This window comes from Melozone crissalis, unplaced genomic scaffold (genome assembly GCF_028551555.1).
Source record: "Melozone crissalis strain CALT ecotype California unplaced genomic scaffold, PUWL_Pcris_2 ptg000032l_1, whole genome shotgun sequence".
Classification (NCBI taxonomy): domain Eukaryota; kingdom Metazoa; phylum Chordata; class Aves; order Passeriformes; family Passerellidae; genus Melozone; species Melozone crissalis.
In genome coordinates, this window is record NW_026535810.1 from 3,978,664 (window position 1) to 4,000,481 (window position 21,818).

The following is a 21,818-nucleotide window of genomic DNA, read 5'->3' on the forward strand; positions in this document are numbered from 1 at the left end:
ATTCTCTCCAGTCCTCAGGAAATAGAAGCAGCAGGTGGTTCTGTTTAGGGCAGGGATGTCCCTTTTGGGGCAGGAACTTTCCCTGTAGCCTTTGGCCCTGAAGAAATACTTTCTGTCCCCTGCTTCCTCTGCCTGTTTAGCAATAACTTCCTTCATGTTTGCTTGTGTTTTTAGCCAAGTTTTGGCATCATTTCAGTGGAACTGTTCTGGAAGAGCTGCTTGCATCTCCCTGGGGAGCAGCTCTGCTGATGTAACTGTGAGGAGAGGGCAGGGCTGTGCCTGTGTCTCTCTTGGCAGTGCCATGCAGGGCTGGGAACCCTTCCTGCATCCTGGTTCCCTTCCACTCAGGCTGAAACAATAAACCTGCACAGAGTGGCAGGGCAGTGCTGTTCCTGTTGGCCAAGGTGTGCCCCACACTGATGGTATAAATCATCTGGTGGTACAGGGAGCAGCAGTTAACAGAAAGTTCTTATTCTTTCATGAGTACATCCAGCTAGTTAGCAAAGTCAGATATAGCAAATTTGTTAGCAAATGCTAAAATCCAGTTCTTCCATCAAGCTGTATTTTTGTTGCACGGTCTTCACTTAAAAGAAAAAGCACAAGTGGATTTGTGCTCTGACTTGCAAATTCTGTGAGGATAAATATAGTCAGCACTCCCCGCCTCAGCATCACTGTGGTGCAGTTCTTTGGCACATTCCTCCCCAAATCTGTTCAGAAAAGGGAAAACATTCCTCTTGCTCCAAGGGCTGAGCTGGGTGGAAGAGCAGAAGTGTCTGACAAGTGCTGGAAGCTGCTCAGAGCTGCAGGTGAGGCTCAGGCAGGAAATGTCCTCTCCTGGCAGCCCCTGGGGGTGAGATGGAGCCAGATCTGAGTCCCCATTCCAGGGCACTGCCAGGTGGCTGCAGGCACTGCCTTTGCTGGATATTCTCAGGCTGTGGGGAGCAATAAACAGAGCTCTGACCACTCAAGCAACTGAGATCAGTCACAAATGTGATCACTTGGCAGCTGCAGCTTGGAGAAATGAGCTCAGGGTTTGAATTCCAGGGTTTTGAATGCTGGTGCTGTCACCTGCTCGCCAAATGGCCCCAGCTCAGATATTCATGTGTTTTCCATTTGTTGGCTGCTCTGATCTCGTGGAGCAGAGGGTGGATGGCTGTCAGGCCTGTGAACATGGAACAATGAGCATCTGAGGGGCTGAGGAGTGTCACATTTCTTTCTGGGTTTTGGAGCTTTGTAATAAATACAGGAAAGCACAGGAGAGGGGGATAAAAATGCTTAACAGTGCCTTTATTCATTAGGTATGGATTGGTTTGGCAGTCTTACCAAGAAATAGCTGTGATCACTCTCTTGTCTTCTGGTATCTTCACATGTCCTCACAGGAACCTCAGTCCTGGCATGGAGGAGCATTTCCATGCTTGTGTTTGCAGCACAAATCACAGCAGTGGTTTTGAGTGATGTTTTCATGTGAGCTTAGCTTGAGAAACCTGGCCTGCTGTGGTTGCTGTCATCATTCCCATCTTCACTGCTGTGTTAAACCCAGCAGCCCACAGACCAAGGAGGAAGTTTGCTCAGTGCCTCAGTGTCCTTTGGGGGAAGCAGGTGCCCCCTTGTTTGCTTTTGGAGGTGTAAGATCCTTCCCTTGATTACAGGTGGTGAGTTTGTGTTGCTTGAGTGGGTGTGGCCAGTGAGATCTGCAGTCATTGTGCTTTCAGTGTTTGTTGTGACAGACTGCCCTGGTCTGGCTGGGCACTCTGGCCCTTTGTGCTGGTGCAGTGGCAGAACAGTTTTATTAAACTGGGAGAGGCAGTGGCCATGCACAGCCTGCCTCACTCCTCAGTGCAGCCCTGAATCACAGCAGCCCCTTCAGCCCTGTCCACTTACCAAGATGAACACAGACAGCAGCTCTTACCTTGAATTCCTGTCCTCAGTCAACCAGGAATTGTGGTTTTGCTCCAACTCCTTTGTTGTCTTTAATCCATTGCCCAGCATTTGGGGTAGGGATGTTTTTGACCCAGACTCCACTACATTCCTTCCCCTGCAAAAGGAGCTCTGCTTTCTGCCTCAGTGTCCAACCTCAGCTTGACTTTCTGCAAGTGGCATCCTTGGTTTGTGTTCTGCAAAGTTTTGAGCTCCCACTGGAAGTTTTCCATGTGATTGGGATGTTTACAACTTGACTTTCTCTCCTCATTTCTCCCCTGCTTAGTAAGGATTAAATTCACAGGGCAGTTTCTGTGTTCTTGGAAAACACTCTCTCCTCTCTGGAACTTTGTTTGCTACCAAGGATGAGGGACCTTTGTTTGAATCTCTTGATTGTTTTGACCCCTTCCAGAAATCTGACATAAACAGGATGAGCTCACAAATCTAATTCCCAAAGGGGACAGGGATTAAAGCTTGCCCTTGTTTGTTCATTTGCTTCTTGCAGCAGTTGGGGTGGGTTTGATAATGTGGTGTCACTTTTAGCCAGTGAGGAGCACCCCAGGCTTGTGCATCAGTGAAAATGAGTGGATTTTCTCCTCTCTCCCCTTACTGAATGAGGAGTCTGAATTTTCAACAGGACAGCACTTGGTTTCTCACAGACTCTTAGGGAGCCCAGTGCTGCCAAGGCCACCACGAACCCCTGTCCCCAGGTGCCACCTCTACACAGCTTTTAAATCTCTCCAGGATGGGGACTCCTGGGTTCTGCCTAGGCTGGACAGCCCCTCCCATGAAGAAATTTCCCCAATATCCAACCTAAACCTTCCCTGGCACAGTTTGAGGCTGTTCCCTCTTGTCCTGTCCCTTGTTCCTGGAAGCAGAGCCAGCCCCCCATGCTGTAACAGTCCTGGGAGTGTTGAGTGTTGCAAAATTCTCATCTTTAAAAATGCAACTCATTCATGAGCACAGAGACTCCTCCCTGTTTCCCTGTTCCCAGACAGTGCAGCTGAAGGTGAGCCCTGGCCCTGTGGCTCCATTCCAGGTGTTGGTTGTTCATTCCAGGCACCTGTTTCCCTTGCAGAGCCTGCAGTGGGGTTTGTGCTGAGTGAACAAAGCATCCCTTACCCACTCTGTGCTGTGCTCATGAACCTGCCCTGCCCTCAGCTGAGCGAGAGTCCCTTTGCAGGAGCAGCTGAAGGCCCCTGGAAGGTTGTGTCTCACTGTGGGGTTCAGTTAAAGATAACAAATAAGGAGAAATCCTCCATGTCCAACAAGATGAGATGTTGTTGTCTGTGTCCTCTGGAGATGCTGAGTTTATGAAATTCTCCTTCAGTGACAAGTGTGATATCAATCACTCCTCTAGGATTTGTTTGTACCTGGGGGGAATTTCTATGAGGATGTCAACAGAACAAACAGAATTACAGTTCTTGTGTTCCATCTGTGCTGCATAAGGGACACAGTGGAGGAGATTTGATTGAATTATGTTCACATAGAATTCTTGAGGTACTTTTTTTCCATTTTGTTATATCTGAATGCCCCTTTATTGGAGAAATTTATCTGTTGGGATAGGACAAGAAGTAGATGTTGTAAATTAAATAAAGGATCAATTTATGTTGGATATAGGGAGGAAACTCTTCCCTGTGACTGTGGTGGGGCCCTGGCACAGGGTGCCCAGAGCAGCTGGGGCTGCCCCTGGACCCCTGGCAGTGCCCAAGGCCAGGCTGGACACTGGGACACCCTGGGATAGTGGAAGGTGTCCCTGTTCCATGGAGGAACTGGTTTTTAAGTTCCCTCCCAGCCCAGACCATTCTGGGATTCTCTTGCCATGATGCTGTTTGTGGAGGAAGGAGTTCCTCTGAATCTGCAAATCTGATGAAAACTGTTTTCTGCTTTGGCTTGTTAAAAACAGGATCAAACATGGGCTGGTGTTGACAATGCTGGCATTGCCAGGCAGGCTCAGATGGCAGCTCCAGCTGGGACATTCCCATTCCAGAGGGCAGAGCAGCATCCTTGCCACATCCAGAGGCAGAGCATGGCCCTGAACCCACAGCCCTCCACATGCAGCATGACCTGTGTCTGATACCAAAGCCTTAGGATGAATTTTCCTAGGATTTATTCATTTATAGCACCAGAGGGGAAGTATTTGCTCATATCCAGCAGCTTTATGCAGCTAAACAGAAGGGAATGTGGAGAATCCTGCCTGGCCAAGTGCTCCTGCCATGCAGGGCTCTGGGAAGGGAAGGCTCTCAGGGTTTGTTTGGGTCTGAGCAGTTTTTCACAAGCTGGGAGAAAGGTTTTCCCATTTCTTGGGGAGAGGAAAGCAAAACAGGTACAGCAGGTCACTTTGGGAATCTCATTTCATTTCTGAGTGCAGGGAATCATTACTAACCTAATTTCCTTTGAGATTGGGTTTTCTAAGGTGTGACTCTTGTGTGAGCTGTTTATTTTTTCCATCCTGCTGGAGATTGCTGCTTTATCCTCTCCATGAGGTTTTCCCTGTGTGTGGAAGTGTTTTATGCAAAAACCCTCTCTGCTTTGGGGTCTGCAGTGCCCAGTCTGTGAAGGAGTTTGTGACCTGCCTCAAAAAGAAAATAAATGGCACAAGGTGCAGGGGGCTGGGCCAGGGACACAGCAGGATTGGCCCTGGGATGTGGCACTGCTTGCAGCCCTGCTGTGTGGCAGGAAGTTTAGGAATTCTGGGCCTTGGAAGCTCACCTTCCTTTCAAAGGCTGCTGGGACAGGAAGGGCTCAGCAGGGACCCCAAACCTGGGAGGCTCCCAAGCTCCAAGCCACGTTCACCTGCTGGGAAAGATCCTGTTGTCATGGCCAGCAGTAGGACAAACATTCCTTGAGGAAGTTCCTTCCAAGGAGAAGCCATGAGCTGAGCTTGGAGAGTCCCATTCCCCCTGTGGCTGCTCCGCATGTCCCACCTGCAGCCAGGGACGAGGGGTGGCCCTGAGCCTGTCCCTATCGTGTGGACATGGAGTGAGGCCACCCCAGTGCCCAGCAGCAGGTCCTGCTGCCCCAGCTGCTCCAGGGGATCCATGTGGGGTTGGCACTGCTGCCACAGCTGTGCTACATGCCTGGATGTACCACTTGTCACCTGGATGTCACCCATGAGGTTCCCTTCAGAACGAAATGATCGTTCAGTTTCAAATAGAGGCATCGCTTTCTGCATGGAATATTCTCCTCTTCCCTGCAAGCAGAGTTCCTTTTGGCCCAGAATATTTGTTATTCCTTAAGATCCTGATTTGTTTCCTTTTTAAATTGCCTGCTTCCATGTGCCTCAGATCCTCCTTGGAGCAGGGCCATCACCAGGAGCCCTCCCAGCACCCAGCAGGAGTCAGAGCTGCTCCAGTGGCTCCTGGTTCTGCAGGGCAGAGCACGGTCATGGGGTGGAGGGGTGAGCAAGAAGCCTCCTGTTATTATTTTTTAACCCATCCTCCCTGCCCAATGGCCTATTTTCTGCCCCTAATGGTTTCTGCCTAACAAATGGTGTTTCTTTTTTACAGCGTTATGATCCTGGACTTGTTGTGGTGATGGTAAACTTAGCAGTGGTAATTTTTTATTTTCAGACTGAATTACTCCTTTGTCATCAGTGCACCAATGTTAGGCTTACTTTCTCTGTTGTAGCCATCATCCTTCTGCTTGGTCTTTCATTTTCCTTTCCTTTCCTTTCTTTATGCACACTTGTCTGATCCTTGTTCATTAAAGGGTATTGCTAAGAAGGGATGTTTCTGTTTGTGTTAGAACTGCCAAAATCAGTTTAAACATAAATTTTTAATACTGTCCAAACTTGATTTTTTTTCCCCCAACACGATGGGCACTAGCACTTGCTACTGCAATTTCCAAATAGATTTTGAATTAAAAAAAAAAAAATCCAAAAAACTTTGACTGCCTTAGAAGGCAAAAGTACTGATGCATTGTTTGTGTACAGGGGTTTACCAGGCCAATGAGGCTGCGTGGAAAGATCTCAATTGCTGGAGAAACAAAACAAAAACAAACAAAAAAATACCCAAAACCAAACCAAAACAAAAAAAGAAAAAAACTTGAAAAAAATTTGAACAATAAATTGTTGGCACTTGGTGCCAGCCATTCCATTTGGGTTCACCACTTACCAGTAAATCCCTGGCTGAGACGTTATGAAAGTGATATTGCACCTAGGAAGTCATTTTTATAACCTGTCTTTAATTTGGTCCTTTTGCTAAAAATTGCAGTCACTGCTTACTGTATTATACCATTGGGCATAAGAGAAACCTTGTCAAAGATGAGCCTTAAATATCCAAAGGAAAGCTCAGTCCAAACCATTTCAGATCAATGCGATCACTCCTTTTGGACCTGATGGATACCTGCCCATCAAATTCCTGGGCATATCAACAAAAGCATAAAACAATTAATTAAATGGATTTATTTCGGAATAAAACCACATGTCTCTACTTTAAGATTCAAAAGCCCCTCTAGGGCTGTGATTTTGGCAGGAATTATGACTGATGCTGGCAAAGAGTTCACACCTATCCAGGTTTTCTGAGGCAGTTTTAAAGACTTTACCCCTTTGCACATGTGGAATATTTTGGCATGACTCCAACGTGTCAATCTTTTAGCCCAAAGGTATAATACCTGTGTATGTGTGTATAACAAAAGAGTTGTTTACACCAAACAAGAGCAATAATAAGGGAAGTAAACATTCTGTTTTTTCACTCAAGGTTTGCACTGGAAAAGGTAAGTACTTTGTCAGTGGGTTACATCACAACCACCAGTGCCAGTTGTGATGTAAAAAATCAAAATAATAATTTTTAAAAAACAAAAAAAAGCTGTGGTAGTAAAGTGCTTGTCTGCCCCATTTTGCTTTGTTTGGCTGGTTATGAGTGGATTAAAGATACGTTTTTTTTAAAAAAATAAATCTCCAGCATAGTTTGATTAGTTCAAAGTCAATTTTCTTCGCAACCAGTCCTTTTCACAGCTTACAGGTGACACAGCAGGGCCAGAGCAGTGCTCCAGGGCTGGGGGAGCAGGGACCCACCCCTGGCCAGGCTGGCTGCTTGGGATGGGGGAAGTTTGGCTTCTCCTCAGCATTCCTTGCTCCTGGGGAGGGCAAAAGCTGGTGGGAGAGAGGCTTCCACATCTCTCACAGGGAAGTTCTAATCGATTATTCATGAGCTGCAGCAGTGAAATGTCATTAGCAGCTTCTTCACTCTTAGGCAAGATGAGGAGCCTGATGTGGAAGCCTTAAAGAGAAGGCTCAAGTCCTGTTATCAGCCCTGCCCTAGGGCTGGTCATGGGGGAACATTAACCATGAGGAGCTTTTACACGAGCGGTTAATGTTGACAAAAATGCATTTATCACCCTGGGTGCCGTGGGAGCTGGGCTCAGGGTTGGCTGTAAGCTGTGAGAATGGCTCGTGTTTGGTTCACTGTAGCTTTCTGGTCTCTGCACTCCAAGGCAAGATCTCTAACCACCCAAACCCAATGTGTACAGTGAGTTGTGGTGCTGGGCTGCTGCTGACCCCTCTCTGTGTGTTCCTCTTCCAGGGAGGACAGATCCCATCCCTATCGTTGTCAAGTATGATGTCATGGGCATGGGCCGGATGGAGATGGAGGTGAGCTCCCCTCACCCCTGCAGGGCTCTGGGGATTGTGTCAGTGTTCACAGGGGTCTGAGGGTGAGGGGAGAGATGAGGATCTGACTGATGTTTCAGAAGGCTGATTTATTATTTTATGATATATATATATTACATTAAAACTATACTAAAAGAATACAAGAAAATGTTTCATCCAAAGGCTAGCTAAGCTAAGAATAGAATAGGAAAGATTGATAACAAAAGCTTCTGTCTTGGACAGAGAGTCTGAGCCAGCTGACTGTGATTGGCCATTAACTAGAAACAACCACATGAGACCAATCCCAGATGCACCTGTTGCATTCCACAGCAGCAGATAACCATTGTTTACATTTGTTCCTGAGGCTTCTCAGCTTCTCAGGAGGAAAAAAAATCCTAAGGAAAGGATTTTTCCTGAAAAGATGTCTGCAACAAGAGGGAAAGGCATTTACAGTGAGAGTTTGTACAAAGAACAACTTGCTCTCGAATCAGTGCAGTAAGAAAACACTTGTCTGCAAAATACACCCTTGTCTGCAAAATGCATCCTCTGTTTATCCCTGTGAGCCTCTGTTCTGGGCTCTGGATGCTCCCCAAAATCCCTGGGCTTTGAGATTTCCCCTTCCCAAAGCTATCATGGGCCTGCCAGAGCTGTCTACATTAGGGGGATGTAAAACCCTGTTTTACACTTGGGGTGACAAAGCAGGGAAAGCAAAGTACAGCTTGCATAGATTCTGTTTCAGCTGAGGTTGTTCAGTTGTGTTTTCTGGTAGATTTGATTGCAATGTATTTATGGTCCAAATTTCATCTTTATTTTGTTTCCCACAGCTGGACTACGCCGAGGATGCCACGGAGCGGAGGCGAGTGCTGGAGGTGGAGAAGGAGGACACTGAGGAGCTGAGGCAGAAGTACAAGGTACAGAGAGAGGGACATCAACATCAGAGTCTGTGGGCTGCTTGGGAAAAGATCTCTTCTGATGGGGCTGAGTTCTCCTCATCCTGCTGCAGAGATGGTGGTAGGGATTCACTACTGTGGGTTTGGTCACTGTGGAGGTGATTTATATTTTAATACATTAAAATTATTCACTCCTGGCATCAACCTTCCTGTTTGTTTGGCTGCTGAAGAGCCCCAGGACAGCAGCAGGGCTTTCTCCACATGCTTTGCTCCTGTTCTGGAAGGAGCAGGACATTTCCTTCCCCACAGATTTTTCCAGTGAGCCTGCCATATCAGGACAAAGCCTGCAGGTGGTAGAGGGGCAGTTCCAGCTGGAGGAGGAGCTCTTGTGTTGTTCTGAGTGAGGAGTGAGCAGTTCATTGTGATGTTATTGCATAAATCCTGCTTGCTTTGGAAAGGTGGCACATGGCTCCAGCTTGGAGAAATCAATGGGCTGGAGCTCTTTGGAAGAATTGTTCAGGCAGCATTGAAATATAGATAAATTCTGTATTTCTATGTGATTTACAAAACCTGTGGGGTTATTTTGTAAGCCAGAGGCTGATAAAAATGAGCTGTGGTGTTGGGATTGAGCGTGACATGCAGGAGCATTTTTGGATTAGCTGTAACCAGGTTCTCTGTGGAGACATGGGCTCTGCTCATCCTTTAATCCACTCTTCTGCTTCCCTGCCCTGCAGTCCAGCAGCTCTCAGGAAAGCCTGCTTGTTCAATTGTCCAGGGATTTGGGGAGTACCAGGGTTGAGGAAGAGCCCAAGACATCCAAATGAAGCGTCAGTCTTGCATAAATTTTAATTATTTGAGAAATAATGGGAAAGTAGTTTCAATACCATTAAAATTAAACATAACCTCGGCAAATCTAAAATTCCATTTCCCCAGTTGAACAGTTAATTCTTCAGGCAGTTTGTTCAGCTATGAAAATTTACAGCCTCCTCTCCTCTTTATTTTTTTTTTCTTGAGACCTTGACTTGCTTGCTGAGTGAACTGCAGGTGTTTGGGGACCCAGGGGGGCTGTGGATTCCCCATCCCTGGGAAGGTTGGATGGAACCTGGTCTAGTGGGAGGGACTGGGTGAGCTTTAAGGTCCCTCCCAACCAAAACCAATTTGTGATCCTGGAGTTCTTGGGGTTTACAATCATCTTTCCCAACACAGCCCAACCTCTGTTGCTCTGAGACTCTTTTCTCTTCCTTCCCTCATCCAGCACAGGTTTTTTCAGGAGCTCTGGAGCAGTAGCAGTCTCTCCCAGCTCCAGTGGGTTTTTATAAGCTCAGTTCATCCTTATCCCCTTGCATTTTGGTATTAATCTGTGAAAAATCTCTACAGCCATTACTTTTTGCTGCTCCACAGGAGTCCATTATGTAAGTGCTGATGGCAGTGCATCCTGATCAGCCATTCAGGGAGCCTCAGATAACTCTGCAGCCAAGAAGTGTGCTTTAATTCCCTTCTTTTGTAGAAATTCTGATCACTCAAATGGCTGAGTTTCATTGTTTAGCCACAGGATGCTTGCTCAAAAAAACCCACACATGGCACAGGAAGCTTGTCTGGGATTCAGAGGAACTTTGAACGTCCGTGTTCTGTGCAGCTCACGCTGCTCTGTTTTCCTTTCTTGTCTTCCTGGGGACCTGCCTCAGGCTCAAAACTCCTCATTTGTTGATGTTTTTCTTTTTTTTTTTCCTTGTCAAGGGCATCTGGTAATAGATGGAAGCAGGAAGTTGCTTCCTTTTTTTATGTAGAATGAACAGTGCTTGAAATTGAAAACAATCCCAAACATGAGCACTAATATTTTTTAGATATATTTTTTCCTCTCCTTGGGTGTTGAATTTTTTTAATATAAATTTTATATCATATAAAACACGCTTGATAATGTTATTTTAATGCCATTTTGATGTGGTAACTAGGAGATAAACCACATTGCCTTGAACAAGATCTGAAATTCAAAGGAAAAACCTTTCAAAGTGTTCTGCCTTAAATGCTTGCTGCCTCCTCTTGCTGAGGAAGGAAGCTTCCCATAGGAGATTGTATTGAAGATGGAAAAAAAGATCCTTAAGTGCTTTTTCTCTAATGTTAGGCTGTTTTTTTATATAATTTCTCTTTATTCCAGTTGAAATGCCTGTGGTCAATGGTTTTATGGGGAGTGCTGCAGTGAGTGCAGTGAGCTTTGTGATGCAGCATTTGTAGCTGATTTTGAGTAAAACCTTCCACCTCCTCAGGGTAAAACTTCCCCAGAGAGCTCGTGAAGAGTGGTGATGTTTTATTAATTCTGCTGGGGGGGTTGTAATTGATACAGCCTGGCAAGAGGGAGCAGCTGCCTAACCCTGAGGTTGCTGTGTCCCAGCATCAGGTGTGTCTCAGAGCCCCCCAGGTGTGCAGCAGCCCTGGGGCTCCTTCCACACCTGGATTTCCAGCCAGTGCAGCCACCTGAGGGACTGGGATTTCCCCAGTCCCACAGCTCAGTGCATATTCAAAAGCTGGAACAAAAGAGGGAAGGATGTGGCTGTTGCCAGGTGAGACACCTCATCTCTGCCTGAGGTTTGCTTTTCCACCTGTGCAGGTGTTCAGTTGTAGAAGGGAAAAGACCCTGTCAGCACCCAGGGCTGTCTCCCTCCCTCACTCCCATTTCATGCAGCTCCCTGTGCCCTCTGCAGTGTCTGAGCCCAGCCTGAGGGACACTTCTGCTCCTGGCAATATTTCACTGGAGTGGATTGGGCTCAGCAGGCTCTGAAGGGTAATTCCCAGCCAAGGCCATATTCCTCTCTCCTGAATTCAGGCAGCCAAGCCAAGATCAAGCAGCCATCTCTTAGCACTCAAAATGGAGCAGTGTCAGTTCAGAGGTGTAAGGTTCTGCTCCCAGGGCAGGGATCCTCCGGGGTTTGATGCCAGTGATGCTCTCTGGGTTAGCTGAAGGCTTTGAACCTCTCCTTGGGGCACAGACAATTCCCTGAGGCAGAGCTGCCTCACCCATCACCCCTGCAGGTCTTGTTTGGAGCAATCTTCTTTAAGTGGCACTTCTGCCGTGACCAGGGGCTGTTCAGTCCTTGTGGGGCCCTTCCAGCACAGAATATTCTGTGATTGTGGGTAACAAATAGCACTGAGGTTGGCAGCATTGCAAAGTTCTGGAAACTCACCTGTGAATTTGCAAAGGCTGCTCAGCTTGGTAAGGCCAAGTGCTGGGACCTGCATTGGGGTCACAGCAACCCCATGGGAGGGTCCAGGTGGGGGAAAATGTCTGAAAAGCTGGACAGGACCTGGAGGTGCTGCTCAACAGAGGCTGGACATGAGCCCAGGTGTACCAGAGGCCAATGTCACCTGTCCCAGGACTGGGGTGGCAGCAGGAGCAGGGCAGTGACTGCCCCCTGAGCTGGCACTGCTGTGAGACCTCAAGTGCTGTGTCCAGTCCTGGGCACTTCATGATAAGAAGGACCTGGAGCGGCTGGAGAGTGCCCAGAATGGAGCTGGGAAGGGTCTGGAGCCCCAGGAGGGGCTGAGGGAGCTGGGCAGGGGCTCAGCCTGGAGCAAAGGAGGCTCAGGGGGCCCTTGTGGCTCTGCACAGCTCCTGCCAGGAGGGGACAGCCCAGGGGTCGGGCTGTGCTCCAGGGAACAGGGACAGGAGCAGAGGGAACGGCCTCAGGCTGGGCCAGGGCAGCTCAGGGTGGGCACAGCAGGAATTTCCCCATGGAAACGGGGTCAGGCCTTGGAACTGCCCAGGGAGTGCCCATCCCTGGGCGTGTCCAGGGAAGGCCTGGATGTGGCACTCAGGGCTCTGGGCTGGGGACAAGGTGGGCGTTGGGCACAGGTTGGACCCAGTGATTTTGGAGGTGTTTTCCAACCTCAGTGATCCTGTAATAAATATAATCAATGTACAGAAAGTTTTTATTAAGCACTATTTTTCCTTATCCATCATCTTCCAGGCTGTTCTACAGGACACTTAACAGAAGCAATTTTTTATTCATTTTTCAGGATTATGTTGATAAAGAAAAGGCCATTGCCAAGGCTTTGGAAGACCTCAGAGCAAACTTCTACTGTGAACTCTGTGACAAGCAGTATCAGAAGCACCAGGAGTTTGACAACCACATCAATTCCTATGACCATGCTCACAAGCAGGTAACCAGTTGTAGACAGCACAGTTCATCCATTTTTTGTTCATTGTGGTGGTCTTGTTTGTGGTTAATACCTGGAGTTTCCCTGGTGTATCTGTTCTCCTTACTGGTCCTGGAATAGGTGTTTTATGTCTCTGGGGAAGATTTTTATGCTCATCATTCATTTAAGAACACAAAACAACAGAAGACCCCCAAGCCCCTCTCTATGGGTGGCATCAAGGAGCCCCATTTCTCAAAGACCCATAAAACTGAGGGATAAAACTGTGCTGGTGTAAAACTGAGGAGAGTACACCTGGAGGTGGATGGCTCCCAGCTTGCTTTTAGCATTGATAGAGCTTTGGGGAGTGCTGGTTCCCCACATTTTACTGCCTGAGTCTGTGTTCTGTGGAGTTACTGAAAACAGACTAGGAAATAATGGGGCTGTGTCAAAGGAATCCAAGAAAGGAGCACTTCCCCAGTTCTGTAATTCTCAAGAGAAGGTGGGTTCAGAGTGGAGCTGGCTTTTTTCCCAAGCTAGGGATGTACTGTAGTGTCTGCAGGGTGCTTCATGCTGCTCAGTAAGTAATGGAAGTTCTTGTGTTAGCCTGATCTGTTTGACCATTTAAGCTGCTAAATGAGATGTAACTGCACAGCAGATAGCAGTGTTGGGCTCCTCCAGGGCTGGAAGGGCTCAGAGGAGTTTGATGTTCCTAGTCATAAATTCTAACAACACAATCATCAAAATGCTGGTAACTCGAGGAGGATGTGCTGTAGGGCTTGCAAAATTGCAGTGAAAACAGCTTAAAAACAAGAATGTGGCTGTATAATCAAGTATGATTTTTGTTTGTGTGTATTAAGTGTAGAATATGACAGAGAATCTGCTTTGAACTAAGGGAGTCTGGTCAGGAATTCTCATGGCAGGGCAGTTGGGCTCTGTGAAGAGGAGTGGTTTGGTAGAATCAAGAGCAGAAATTCATTTATTCCCTTGGTTGTTGGGCAGAGGGGTGGTTTTGGCCAAGCTCAGTGGTGACACCTGAGAGCAGAGAACTTCCTTGGAAAGTCTCCATCAGTTTGGCTGGAACCCAGGTGCAGTGACCTGCATTTTGTGGGAGGTGGCAGGACCTGTTTGTGTCACATTCTTGGTGTGCTGAGCTGTGGCATTCCATGAGCTGCTGGGGCACTGACATGAGCCTGGCCGGGCTCTGAGCTCTTCCAGCAGCTGCAGATGCTGTGGAGGAGGAAACCAACCTGTGGAAAGCAGTAAAAGGACTCATCAGCAGGAGTGGCCTGAGAGAAAAATGTCTTGTGTGCACACAGGGTGGGGTCATCTCATCAGGAGAAAGAATTTGGAGGTTGCTTGGTAATGCTGATTATTTTGAGAGAGGAATTATGTTCTTGGATAATTCCATCTATTGCCGTCACTTCAGGCAGGCTTTGGAGAAAATGAGCCTCCAAACTCTGGCTGCATCACCCAGCATTAATTTCTAGTTACAGAGGGATTTAAACAAAGAAGCAATCATGCTTTGCTTAGGGAAAAAATTGCTTGTCCAGCTTTGTCGGGCTGAAATGTGTGTGACCCCGCTGGGTCAGCGTTCAGGGAGTGAACTTGAAACCCCTGAGACAGAATGAGGAGAATTTGCATAAGGAACATTATCACTGAATGAAGAGAATTTGCATAAGGAACTTTATCTCTGCTCCCTCCTGCTCCAGGGAGGCTCACACCCAGCAGTCCAGCCTGAATTTTAACATAGTTAAAAAATAAAACAAGCTGTGCTTTTGATATGTTGCACATTGATGTTTTATGGTTTGTCTCTTTGCACAAGAAGGTGAGGTTGTAGAAAGGCGAGCTTGAAGTTTTGGAGGAAAAACATGAACTTTTGCCTAAAAGTAGGGCATCAGTTGGCTTTCTTGGAAAGAAAGGCCATTACAGTATCTTAGTTACAACAACCCAGCTTGGTATACATCATCTGCAAGATTTTGTTGTCTCAGTGGTAATTTTTGAGGCAACAGAGCTCGTTTTTGCTTTTTTCTTGGCTCAGTTTCCACAGCATTTTTGCTTTTAAGTATTTTTAGTTCCACATCCCGCTGACGTTGAAGTGTTTGGTTATCCCTGTGTGGCTCTGCAAGCATTAGGCTGTCCCTGTAAATAGATGTTCCATCCTCAGATCCCTTTCCACACCTGAGTTATAAAGACACTGTCTTGTATTCCAGGAAGGAACTCGGGATTATTGCCCCACAGGGATGATAGGTAAGTGTATCGATCCCAACCGGATGAATTTTGGACCCACCAAAATTGTGTCAACACCAAACAATTAAAGGGGAGGTTTATTCTCTTTACTTCCTGTCCTGGTTTTATAGACTATTTGGCTACACCTGAATCATCTTCAGCACCAAGTTTCTCCAAAAGGCAGCATTTCCTTACCTGGGAAAAGATCCTTGCATTTATTCTCCCAAACCACTGGCATGTTTTAGGCATTGTGGTGGAAGTGAGCAGTGTTGTTGTGGAGCTGGTTTTAATTAGGCTGATACTTGATGAGAAGTGCAGCTGTTTGAAGGAGCAGTCACCCTCTGGACACATGGCCTGTCCCTCTCAGGGGACTGCAGGCAGCTGCAGTGGGTGCAGGTGGCCCTGCAGGAGCGACAATGAGCTCAGTTCTCTCACACACCCTGCAGTGAGCAGCTGGGCAAGGCTGATCCCACAACTTCTTATTGCTGATGTCTTCAATGGTGTTTTTTTAGCTGTAGGATTTTCATCTTGAAGGCTTGGTAGATTATGAAGGGCCCCACTCCTGATGATGCCCAGTCCTGACAGCCAGCAGAGTAATAATTAACTATTATTAACAGACAGAAGGTGGCAAATGTAGAAAGAAAACTTCTTGCAGCTAAGAAGGAGCTTGGGTGGTGAAGTTGGAGCCAGTGTGTATCCCTGGAAGTGTCCAGGGCCAGGTTGGACAGGACTTGGAGCAACCTGGGATAGTGCAGGGTGTCCCTGTTCATGGCAGGGGGTGGAACAAGGTCATCTTTAGATCTTTTCTAAGCCAAACCAGTCTGTGATTTTTGTGTTGCTCTCCTGCAGATGCACAATGTCCTGACCCTTGGCAGCTGCTAGTCCTAGAACACTCTGGACTCGGTGGGAATGTGTCCTTAAGGCATTGCACCTGTGAGGGCTCCTTATTTGCTTTGAGGTTTTGGCATGAAGATAAAAACCTCGTGTTAGATTTGTGTGCAGAGGAGTGTGAGCCCCTTGTCTGGGTTGTGTCCCTGTCAGGTAAACCTGGATGTGCAGGGCCCAGCACCTGAGGCAGCCTGCAGAGTTATGGTTGGAATTACCTTGTGTGTAAGTTCTGTAGCATTTACAGCCAGCCTTTACTGTGGGGGGTTTTTAACAATCCCAGAACTTGGAGAATCTCCCAGCATCACCTCGTTCTGCTCGTGTGCCTGCTGAGGGCTGGAGCTGTTTACTGAGTCACTGACCCAGCAGAATGAAAACATTCCCCTTCTGCCTTGCCTGTGAAAAACAAACGTGTTCTGAGTGAACCTGTGCCAGGTTCCCTGGGAGAACACAAACCAGGGAAAATATCTGAAATGCAGATTTTATGTAGCTGGTTTTTCTCCTAAGTCTGTGGTGTTTTGGAGGTGTAGGTGATTAATTCTGCCTAGATTCTCTTTGTAAAAGGGCAGAGGGAGTGTATTCCATAAAGTTCTTTGGGAAGGAGGGTGGAACTCAAGGTAGAGATGTGATGTGCAGCTCTCTTTGTGCCCTAATTAGCTGCATCTTTGCTTCTCATGCTGAGAGGGAGGGATCTGTTCAAGCACAATAAAATTACCAAGACAGTCACTGCTGGGGTTGAGGGATACTCTGAAAGCAAACCCTGAACTTTGTGTTTAGGGGAGACTTGAGATTCCCAAAACCTTGGGCCTCCAAGCTTGAATGGACAAGACTCAGGAGGGAATCCCTGAGGTACTTGGTGGTACAGGGGAGGTTCTTCTGCTCCAGAAATGCTTTGCCCTCAGAAAACCACCAGTTATCAATAAAGGGACTGCAGGAGAACTGGAGAGGGACTCTGGACAAGGGCATGGAGTGAGAAAACAAAAGGGAATGGATTTATCTGAAAAGGGAGTAGGTTTGGGTTAGAGATGATGAGGAAATTCTCCCCAGTGAGGGTGGGCAGGCCCTGGCACAGGATGCCCAGAGCAGCTGGGGTTGCCCCTGGATCCCTGGCAGTGCCCAAGGCCAGGCTGGACACTGGGACACCCTGGGACAGTGGAAGGTGTCCCTGCCATGGCAGAGGGTGGCACTGGGTGATCTCTAAGGTCCCTTCCAACCCAACCCATTCTATATTTTTCCTAACCCACCTAACAAAAATATTAATTTCTTCCAGGGAGGAAATTAAGATGAAATAAAGCAGCATTTGCAGGCCATTTCCCCTCTGTTCTTTTCACTTCATTTATAAGCGTGCAAAGAATGTTGATGACCAAAGATAAGCCGGGCTTGTGTTCCCCCTTCAGGAAAATGATCAAGGTTCTCATCCTTTGAGCTTCTGTTTCATGGTGTCGTTCACTCCCAAAAGCTTTTGGGGCAAAGAAGCAGACATCAAAAAGTTCAGAAAGCAAGAAATCTGCTGGCACAGAATGAAAAGTACATTATTATTATTAGTATTATTTTATTTAATGTGGGTTGGCAGAGAGACATGAGAACAATGGCAAGGGAGGAGGGGGCTCTGATGTCCTGGGTGCTGCCTCCTGCCTGCAGCCCCAGAGGTGGATCTGCTTTGACCCAGCTCAGTGTGAGGTTTGCCATGAAAGTCTCACATCTGCAGGTCTGGTGACAGAGCTTTTGTCTTGTGAGAATAACAGGGGCTCTCTCTGCTCTGCACTTTTAGGCAAAGAATGTGTCTCAGTGGGCCTCAGTTCAGTGATGCTGTGTGGCTTTGTCAGCTTCAATGGAGAAAATCCAAAATCCATTTGCTGCTGGTCCTGAGCCTGCACAGCTCTGCACCCAGCTGGGTTCTGGGGAAGTCTTACCTGGTACCACCTCATCAGCACAGTCTGGGCTGTGCTGAGTTTTCCCATGGCCCTGAGGCTGCCACAGCTCCAGGAGGGCTTGGACAGAGTTCCCAGGGTGGGATTGTTGGGGTGTCTGTACAGGGCCAGGGCTGGGACTGGAGGATCCTTGGGACATCCTGTGATGATCCAGTGATTTTCCTGCTGCATCAGTTCCTGACTCCTGCTCACCCCCCTGGATTTCCCCCCTTTCTGAGCCTGGGCTGGGCTCTCAGGAGCTTTCCAGCAGTGCTGTGGTGCAGCTGGTTTAAGCTGATTTGTGAGAATTGGGAGGTGCTGGTGGTGTTTGCCAGTTTGGCCTCTCCTGAGGCACGCAGGGATTGAGAGATAATCCAGCTCTGTGGCTCTCTGTGCTGCAGATTTGATACCAAATCTGCTCTTTAGGAACTCAATTTGCACTCCTGTGGAAATGCAGAGACAATTTTGGAATTTTGTTAGGAAAACTTAAAATACAATTCTTTGTTCCAAAGCTGAGGGGGGTGGCAGCTATTGATAGAGCCCAGGAAGGCTGGAGGTAGTGAACTACTGCCTACAGTATGTGGAAATTTGGAGAAATTTTATGTAAGTGCTGGTGATTTGTGTCACTGCTGGTCACTGCAGTGTAGCCCTTGTGACTGCTGAAGTAATAAACCAGCAGAATATTCCTTGGCTTTATGGTCCCCATGATCCTGCAGTTGGAAAGGGTGTTGCTGCTTGGATAAACTGCTGTTTCCTCAGAAAACACACTGCCCAGGGAGAAAAAATGCCCTTTAATTTTGAAATCTTGTAATAACATGAAGCATGTGTTTGATTTAATACAGGTTTGGCTCTAATCCTGTTGAAAAATCATTGTCTTGCTAAGCACAATGGGAAGACTTAAAAAGGGAGGATTCACCCCAAAAGGGGAGAAGCTCCCTGAGGATGGCTGAGTGGCTGTGTTAAATCCTTGCTGGAATTTCTCCATGGTGCTGGGGAAGGGGCACTTCCATGCACCTCCAGCCTCACTCACACCCACACATTTGGTGTGGTCCAAAAAGTCATTTAGTGGTTTTTGGGGGATTAGAATAACACTCTCCTCAGGATTAGATGGAAATTTCTTTAGTGTAAGCTGAGCTCAAATATCTGTTTAGTTCAAATTATTAAATATCTGTTTAGTTCAGATGATTTCCTGGGCAGGCTGAGACCTGGCAGTGTGTGAGCAGCATTTCAGTGCTCCTTGTGCTCCTTCACCTGGTGAATTTGTCTTTGGATTGCTCCTTCCAGTCAGGACTGGAGAGCTGGGTGGGCATGGCTGTAGTGAACTGGTTTTCCACTCTGAGGGGATGAATCCCTGGATTTGAAACAGTGAGGGGAGAGTTACAGGTTATTCTGAAAAGTTCTGGGTATTTTTCGTTCCTGCAGCAGGTTGTTCTTACAGATGAGCAGTGTGGGCTCCTGTTTTCCCCCTTTCCCTCCCCCAGGGTGCATTTAGGGAAGGTAATGCAGTCCAGCCAGGTCTCTGGCACACCTGGAGTCATTTCTGGTTATAGATCTGTTGGTTTAGGTCAGTCTGAGAAGCTGAGCTGTGTTCTGTTCAGTATTTTGCATTTCCAAGGAGCTGGCACAGTGCATTTGAGAGCTTTTCTATCCTGTATTTCTCTAGGAAGACTCTTTTTCCTCCTGACTCCTGTGTGACACAAAGAAACTCAGCCTTGAGATCTCTTGGTCCTTTGAAAACCAGACCAACTCTTCCCCAATTTTAGAAGTACCAAATTCTCAGCAGTCTTGACACCAGGGCCAGTGGTTTGTCAGCCTCAAGGGCCCAGGTTTGGGTGCAGCTGGGAGTTGCTGTGGTGCATCTTCTGGATTCCAGTGCTTTGGGGTAGTCCATTTGCTTCACACCTCTAAATTTGAAGTGCTGAGAGTGGGAGGTTTGGGGGAGCAGAGACACACAGAGGTCAGCATTTAATAATGGGAATTCAATTCTGTCTGCATTCAAATCACCATGTAATGGAGGCAGGAGAGCCTGGGGGCAGCTGCATGTCCCAACAGCTCTGAGCCCACTTTGTGTCCTGGGGGTGATCAGGACCATGCCTGGGGCACAGGGGGCTCTGAGTGCACCATTGCACCTTCCTCTGGGGAGGAAAAGGTCACAGTTCATGGCTGGTGTAAATAGCTGGGTCATACTTTTTTCCAAATGGGTGAGTGATCTCGAGCCTTGGCATCAGCCCCCACTAAATAGTTTTGTCAGCTGTTGGTGGCTGTAACTTCAGACACTCTTTCAAAATCAGCATGAAAAAGCTGATAGCATTGCTCAGTCCATCTAGTTTATTTTTTTTTTCCTTCCTCTTGGAAAAAAAAATTTCCTCCTCAACATTTAACATACACCACAAAACCCTTGAGCCCTTTAGTTGTCCTGGTGAAAGTAGCTCTGCTGTTCCAGGTGGGATCATGGCTGTGTCCGTGCGTGTCCGTGTGTCCCTGCTGCAGACCGTGGCTCCTCCCGTGCCCCTGCTCTGTAGAGTAGCTGGCACACTCCCCACAGCTCTCTGGTCATGCTTGCTTGTTGGTTTTTTGGTTTTTTTTTTCCTCTCTTCCACTCTTGTTATATTTTTACTTTCTTTTTTTCTTTGTGATGTGACGTTTTCAGCTGATGTATTGAAAGCAAACCCTTCTAATTTGGGAGTCCAGATCACAAGAGTGAGTTTCTTTCTACTGGTGTCTGTAGTTGTATCTTTTTTGTGTGTCCTCCCCTCTGATTTTGGTAACAATCAACCACATTTAGTAAATACAATTAGGTAAGAGAATCCTCTGTCTTGTCCAATCTCTCCCTTTTTCACAAAGCAATGTTCTCTTTACATTGGGCCAGCTTAATTCCTCTAATTTGAGCTTTGGGTTGGTTTCCAGCTCCACTGTTTCTGTGTGTGGCAGCCTGACTCTGCTCCAGGAAAGAGGCAGAGTCAGCCAGCCAGAAGTATTTAGAATTCACCAGTGATTTGTACATCCTGTACAAGAATTGTTCCAAAGTGACTCCTGCTCTGAGTCTCGTTAGTCTCCCAGGCCCTGCATGAAATGCCTGAAAAACATGAAACTTCTCCCAAAAGCTGAGTACAGGATGCATTCTGGAGCTGGGCCCTTTGAAAGGGTTTTGAATTGTGCACTTAAAAAAAAAACAGTGAGTCTCTTTAGGATGGTAGAGGTCTGTCTTTGTTGCTTTCTGTTTCTTAAACTTCTGTAGAGCACTCTAAAAAAAATGTTGTGAATATCCACATATATTCAAGAAAAACCAGCAGCCTCTTCTCTTAGTACTCTGAGACAAGGACTTTCCAAAATGTTCTGAAGTCTTGGACATTTATTTTCTATTAGAATTGGCTACCTAGACTTCCTCAGTGAATATTAGGATGTTTGAAATTCCTTGGGATTGGGTTTGCTCCCTCATGGTAAGATTTTTGGGGAATTTGGTGCTTCTGCCCCCACAAAGTATTCAACCCCAAGAGACCCTCCTGCCTTTAGAGCAGTTTGCTTCTTGACCCTCTCAGAACTACTGTCAGGAACACAAGTAACTGGTTGTGGTGTATGTTGTACTCCGGGTTTGCTGATGAAATCATTTGCATGGGATTTTTGGCTCCTTCTCCAATGTAATGGTACATTGCTTTTGTCAGATGTCATTCCTGGGTAGCTCTGGCACCAGCTAATCCCTCCTGTCCTTTGGCCCATGCTTTTGACTCGTGTCATGCACTGTTTGTCAAGTACATCTGCACGCTGCAAGAGCAGCAGAGTAAACAATCCTCCTTCTTTTCCCCTTTTCCTTCCAGAATTTGCTTGTTGCTTCGAAATCAGCTTTGTTGTCCATGCTAAAGAAAACCAGTAGTGTTGATTGGAAAGGGGTATACACAGAACTTGAAGTCATTGCCAAAAGTGACCATCAGTTGTCTTTTCCTTCAGCTGCTGGGAGGATGGCAGTGCTCCATGGGCTTTGTTGAGCTAAGATGCTGTTGCTCCATCCTGGCTCAAGAAATGTCCCTGGGGAGGGGCTTGACACTGCAATTTCCAGTGCTACAGCAAAGAGCTGCTCTTGGACAAACGACAAATAGCTTTGATCTGATCCATCCCTGCTTTCTTTTGCCTCAGAGATTGAAAGATCTCAAGCAAAGGGAATTTGCTCGCAATGTGTCGTCGAGATCCCGGAAAGATGAGAGGAAGCAGGAGAAGGCCCTGCGGCGCCTGCACGAGCTGGCAGAGCAGAGGAGGCAGCCTGAGTGGTGAGTC

The 21,818-nt window shown here is 47.2% G+C and overlaps 1 protein-coding gene across 4 annotated transcripts in view; it reads left to right on the forward strand.

Moving 5' to 3' along the window:
• The window catches only part of GPATCH8 (G-patch domain containing 8), a 54,747-nt gene that overhangs the window by 28,440 nt on the left and 4,489 nt on the right, over positions 1–21,818 (forward strand). For 3 of the 4 annotated variants that reach the window (XM_054281775.1, XM_054281777.1, XM_054281776.1), the window contains 4 exons: positions 7,443–7,510; positions 8,332–8,418; positions 12,409–12,552; positions 21,681–21,811. In XM_054281775.1, the coding sequence (XP_054137750.1) occupies positions 7,443–7,510; positions 8,332–8,418; positions 12,409–12,552; positions 21,681–21,811 (430 nt within the window). Of the gene's footprint in view, positions 1–5,426; positions 5,472–7,442; positions 7,511–8,331; positions 8,419–12,408; positions 12,553–21,680; positions 21,812–21,818 lie in introns of all 4 variants that reach the window. The other variant, XM_054281778.1, reaches the window with a different exon arrangement.